Source organism: Lontra canadensis, unplaced genomic scaffold (assembly GCF_010015895.1).
Source record: "Lontra canadensis isolate GAN:19392208 unplaced genomic scaffold, GSC_riverotter_1.0 scaffold205, whole genome shotgun sequence".
NCBI lineage: Eukaryota > Metazoa > Chordata > Mammalia > Carnivora > Mustelidae > Lontra > Lontra canadensis.
The window spans coordinates 670,441-676,559 of record NW_022631199.1 but is presented as its reverse complement, the minus strand read 5'-3'; the positions used below and the strand labels follow the sequence as shown (position 1 = coordinate 676,559).

Sequence of the window (6,119 nt, the reverse complement as noted above, 5' to 3'; positions counted from 1 at the left end):
TCTCTGTACTCTCTTTCAGCTCAATTGTCCAGAAGTTCCCTGTCAAACGCATGGAGGACAGTGCTGCCTCTGATCCTCACTCTGGCAGGGCTTGTCACAGCTGGAGCCACCTGTCTCTACCAGAAATGTCAGAAAGACAGGAATATGGGGCAGCTGGAAGAAGAGAGACTGTATAGAGCAGAGGAGCAGCACTCCCAAGGTAAGCAGGTCCTGGTAGGACGGACATGTCCTTTTCCCCCAGGGCACAGGTGTGGAGCTCTGCATGAACCTTCCTATGTGCACCCTCTTGGTCAGGATGAATGGGAGAGACCAGCCCAGGACACACCTCACGGACTCCCCACTTACCAAATGCTCAGTGAAGTTCTCTGTCTCTGAGAGGTGTTCAGCTGCTCACCACTGGAGGACTTCTGGAAGGCTGGAGGATTTCCAACACAAAGACAGATCTGAGCTTGAACCTGGGAGTGTCTGTCAGTTGGGAGTGATGAGAGCATTCTGAGAAGTGCTCAAGTGACAAATGCAGCAGGGTACCTGGCACCTGCCAGGGTCTCATTGTGGGTGCAGGGACTATCATCAATAAGCATTGCTGCACTCACCAATCCACTCCCTTCCCTGCCCCCTGTGTCCTTACCCATAGCCATCAGGCACGAGCCTGGGAGCAGAGCACAGATGTCCCCATGACAGACATGGGAAAGCAGGGCTATCAGGATCTGCTCCACCAAGCCTCCCCTAGGAAGAAAATGACCCAGATTATTGTTTTATTGGGCACTGAAGAATCTGTATTTCTTCATGCTTTCTAGGATCACAGCTAGAACCCATTAAGTCCTGTTTTGACTTAGGTTCCCAGAAGTTGAGCTTTGGCCCCATTGAATCAGCACAGTCCCACAGTTTCACATCTTTCTCTCTCATTGCAGGCTGGACAGAGGACAAGGTGATCTATGGTGAGGGCCATGTCGGGGGCTGGAAACCTCTGCCCCCACATGTGTGTCTATGTGTGCATGTATGTGTGTGTTGTGTGCACATGTTGTACATTTACATGCACACATGTGTGTTGATCTGTGCACATATGCATGCTTGCAGAGGCATTGCTGTGTGTGTGTGTGTGTGTGTGTGTGTGTGTATTCCTTTTCATTCCAGAGTGCAGATGTGTGGAGCCCAATGCTGGTGAGTGGCAGCCACATGGCTCTAAACATCAATTTTCTGCTGCCCTGAGAGACCTCAGCTCCTGTTTACTACCTGGGGAAGAGACAGACCTGCAGAGCCTAGGCAACAAGAAAGACAACTCTCCTGAGGCATGGCCACTTGTTGGGGGATTGGGAGACACCAATCTATTACCATAGAGATAGCAGAAACAGGGACTTTCTGCCCCAGGACACCATCTAGGTGGGAGGGATGGATGGAGAGGGGAGAATCTCGCCCAGGTCAGGGAACCCCAGGACTGGGAGGGGCATAAATGCAGACAATGGACCAGGAACCCGAGAGGTGTCAGAGAACCTGGGGACACAAGCCTTAGCACAGCCACTTGTTGAGGGTCTAGGAGGGGACAGAGAGAAACTGATCATCATTTCATTCATTCACTTATCCATTCATGTACAATAGTGACCAGTTACCTCCTGTGCCAGCATCCAACCATCTATCAGTGATTGAAATGACTTCCTCCTGTCCTCAGGGGGCATAGAATCTATGTGGGGATGCAAGCCATCAGTCAGTGATGCTTCTTTAACCAAAACTGGAATAAAGCAGAGTAATATTATAGGAATGGACTAGAATACAATAATGAAGTTGGCCAGGAGAGCATTCATGTAGGATGTCCATGGCCCTGGGGATGGTGGGATGGTAATATCTAAATGAAGGGCTGGGTGACAGTGGGACCACAGCCCTGAAAGAATGAGCTGTGGACCCACAAACATGGCAGGGAGAATGTCATCTGTGGTGTGGGAAAGATGAACATGTGGAAGAGAATCCAATGGGGCAAGATTTGTGGATGCCCAGACCCGCAGAGCCTGGAAGGCTGAAGTAGGGGTCTGGGTGCAACATGAGTGGGGGAGCTTAGACAGGGGAGAGGCATTGGTGGAGGAGAGGACAACCCTGAGATGTGCCCGGAGGCCACAAATAGCAGGGTCCAGCAGGGCAAGACAGAACAAGGAACCCAAGGTGACCTTTGGAGCCAATGTCCCTGGGTCTATGGTGGCTTCATCTAACAGAAGGCTTGGGACCAAACAAGACAGATTTAGGTCAAATAAGTGAAAATCATCTTGGACCTCTTAAGACTGAAACTTTATCAGACATCCAAATGGGGATGTCAGATAAATCTTTAGTTACACAGGTCTGGAACTCCCAGGAGAAATGTGGTTTTGAGACAGGAATTTAAGGTCCTTGGCATATATCTGGCCTTGAAAACCAAGGAAGTGAACCAGGAAGTGCTCCATTTATCTGCACGCCCAAAATTATTCTTTAAATTTCTTTATTTGAAAAAGAAAGATTTTAAAAAGAAAAAAAAGTAAGACAGGTACAGGGCAAAGAAGACAGATTCAAGTCTAGCCTTGGAGAACCTGGTACTTGAAGGTCTGTTTGAGCAGGAGTCTGGGCAGACTTGTGGGAAGTCCAGGGGAAGCTTTTTCACTGAAAACTGTGGATACAGTGTGGTGAGTAAGCAGCTTGTGGCATTCCATACAGTGAGATAAGATCAGGAACATGACCCAGAAACATTGTCTAGTGTGGTGTGCAAGGAGAGGTGTCCCCTGTGGAGGCAGCTGGGACAAAAATTTCAAAATTATAGTCTGTGCAGCTAAGCTGTAAATTGGTAAGTGGGGAATCAAGCAGAGTGTTTTATTTCGGTTTATTTTGGTTTTACTTTAAGGTCCTTTAAGGTAGCAGAACATGCCTGTTGCCTAAAAAGAATGATCTGGTATGAAGACACATGAAGCCAGCAGGGGGAAAGAAAAGGAACTAAAGAAAAATTGTTCAGGGAATATAGTCTGCAGCGGTGGATAGGATGGAACGCAAGTCTGCACTGGCAGCCAGGTGTGGTGGGGTGGTGTGTCAGAGGTCATTATTGAGTAGTTTTGTATCAATGTTAATTTTCTGGTTTTGATCCTTTTACTGTGTGTTTTCCAAGATGTTTTCATAGACATATTATTTATACTATTTTTCAGCTTCTTTGTTAGTCTGGAACTTTTTTTTAATGTGATTAATTTTTATTTAATGATGAGGAAATTTGGAATACCAGAAGCCAGGCTTATTGTTCAGCTAGGGAGTCCATGTTTGACCATTATGGAGATAGAACATGGGTGATCTCCATCCCCACAGCCCAAACTCTACAGGGAAAGGATTTGGGTGGGACATAAGGTGGAGAATTCAGAAAGCAGCTATGAGAATTCTGGGGGAGAACAGTCAGTCTTTGCTGGAAAGCGAAAGAGAACAGGGTTCTATCCAGAAAGAGGTAGAGACCAGAGAGGAAGCTGGGGTTCAAATAGGAGGAAAGCATGGGTCCTGTCCAGATGATACGGATGGAAGGTCAAGAAACATGAGTGTCTGAGGTATCGAGGTATAGACCCAAGCAAACAACATACCTGGCTTTAGAATGTATCAAGGTGGACACTGGCCAAGAGGTTTCTGTTATTGAGAAGATGCCTGCTGGGGCAGCCTGGTGCCCAGCTGGTCCCCACACACCCTCTCTGCCTCTAATATGGAGCCCAAGTGTAGACAGACCCTTCCCCAGGTCACATGCTGGGGTTCTGAGGGCTCTGAGAGGGAAGGTAGGGCAGGAGAGAAGGACTCTGTTTTGGAAGGTGTTCATCTTAGCTGTGGGGCTCTTAAGATGCCTCTTGGGCTTTTCCTTATGTGACTCCTCTGTCGTTGACCCCAGAGCTGTCCAATGGCACTTGCATCAATGTACCTGTGGCACCTTCTCCTGTCCCCCTATGTCCTCCATGTCCTCTTATGTCTCTATCTCTGTCTCTGTCTCTCCATCTTGCTCATTGTGTCTCTCTCTGTGTCTCTCTGTCTTTCTCTTTGTGTCTTTCTCTCTGTCTCTCTGTCTCCCCATCTCTCTGTCTTTCTCTCTCTCTCTCTATTTCTCTGCCTGTATCTCTATCTCTCTTTATCTCTCTATTTATCTCCCAGTCTCTGTTTCTGTCTCCTTCTCTGTCTCTCTGTCTCTCTCTATTTCTCTCCATATGTCTCTGTATCTATCTCTCTTTGTTTCTGTCTCTCTGTCTCTGTATCTCTCTCCCTGTGTCTACCTGGGTTATTCTGTCTCTCTTTGTTCTCCTTGTCTCTCTGTCTCTTTCTGTCTCCCTGTTTCTCTGTGTCTCTTCTATGTCTCTCTCTTCCTTTCTCTACCTCTGTCTCTGTTTTTCCCTATATTTCTGGGATACTGTCTCTATCTCTATCTCTCCCTTATGTCTCTCTGGCCTTTTCTCTGTCTCTCCTTGCTTCTGTCTCTCTCTCTCTCTCTCTCTCTCTCTCTCGTCTCCCTGTCTACCTCTCTCTCTCTCTTTCTCACGCACACACATACACATACAAACAAACACACACATGTGTTGAGGGACTGTGAACAGGGGGACAAGCAGACCTCACAGGGTGTCAGTCATGTCCACTCATTGGTAGCAATCCACCCCCTGGCTCCCACCTGGAACTGCCTCAGTTGTTCTGGGATGACCTGTTGCTCAGGGTCCTGGACAGAAGATGGGGGGAGCCAAGGGACTCTCAGGGAGGCTGTGGTTTTACCTCACCCAGAGGTCTTGTGGTCCCCTTCTTACAGGAGGGCAGGTTGGGGACACAAACCCCCAAGCCTAAACCTCTCCTCTTCCCACAGTGAGCCCATCCCTGGACCCTGATACTGCAAGCCCAAAACTCGCTCTGTCTGAGGATGGGAAGAGTGTGAGGCGGCTGTTCTTTGACCAGGAGCTGCCAGATGTCCCCAGCAGATTTGACAAGGACCCCTGTGTATTGGCACAGGAACAGTTCTCTGCTGGGAGGTATTATTGGGAGGTCCAGGTGGGACAGAGGAAGGCCTGGAATGTGGGCGTCTGTCTGGAGAGCTTGGATCGGAAAGGAAGGATCCCAAAGGCTCCCCAGCATGGACTCTGGGCCCTGGAGCTCTACAAGAAGACATTCTGGGCCCTCGCTTTCCCAAGGGTCCACCTGCACCCTTCAGAGCCCCTACATCAGGTGGGTATTCTCCTGGACTATGATGCTGGCAGAGTCTCCTTCTACAACGTTGGCAATGGATCCCTCATCTACTCATTCTCTGGACTCTCCTTCTCAGAGCCCCTGAGGCCATTCTTCTGCCTCTGGACACACGACCCTATCCCCCTGATCATCTACTTAGAATGCCAGCTCCCCGAGGCCATGGGCCCTCCTCAGAGCCAAGGACAGGAGAGGGTGGGGACCCTCCTCCAACAAGACCCATGATCTCTTTGCTCTAGCCTGTCATAGATTTGGGGGAGACATGTCCATTCTACATGCCAGCTAGACCTATACAAAAGTGCATCTTTCTGAGTTATACTGTCTTATCTTCATTTTCCTTCCCTGTGGAATACTGACAATATATTATGGGCTGAATCATACACTCTCAAATGTACATTCTGAAGCCCCAATGCCCCTGATCTCCAGATGGGGCTGTATTTGGAGATGGAGTCTTTACAGAAGTGGTTAAGGTAAAAACTGGTCACTAGGGTGGGTCCTGATCCTGCATGATTGGAATCCTTATCAGAAGAGGGGGTCAGAGGTGCTTGGGTGGCTCAGCCACTTAAGCATCTGCTTTCACCTCAGGTCATGTTCCCAGAGAAGTCCCACATCAAGCTCCTTGCTAGGCAGGGATGCTGCTTCTCCCTATGCCCCTGTCCCTGCTTTCTTTGTATCTCTGTCAAATAAATAAATAAAAATCTTTTAAAAAAAGAAGAAGAGGAGGAGGAGGAGGAGATCAAGGCACAGACACACACAGGTGGACGACTGCATGAAGACACAGTGGTGAGACTGCATGTACATGTCAGGGAGAGACATATCAGGAGGAACCAGCCCCACCCACACCTGGATCTGGGACCTCCAGTCCCCAGGACTGGGACACAATAAACGTGTGTTGTTTAAACTCCCAGCCTGTTATTTGTTACAGAGCC

The 6,119-nt window shown here is 48.7% G+C and overlaps 1 protein-coding gene across 1 annotated transcript in view; it reads left to right on the top strand.

Annotated features, from left to right (window-relative positions):
* The window catches only part of LOC116861727 (butyrophilin subfamily 1 member A1-like), a 16,939-nt gene extending 11,351 nt beyond the window's left edge, over window positions 1-5,588 (top strand). The window contains exons 2-4 of the mRNA XM_032848498.1: window positions 20-199; window positions 912-938; window positions 4,817-5,588. Coding sequence (XP_032704389.1) covers window positions 20-199; window positions 912-938; window positions 4,817-5,415 — 806 coding nt within the window. The 3' untranslated portion in view covers window positions 5,416-5,588. The remainder of the gene's footprint in view (window positions 1-19; window positions 200-911; window positions 939-4,816) is intronic.
* Window positions 5,589-6,119: the final 531 nt, after the last annotated feature.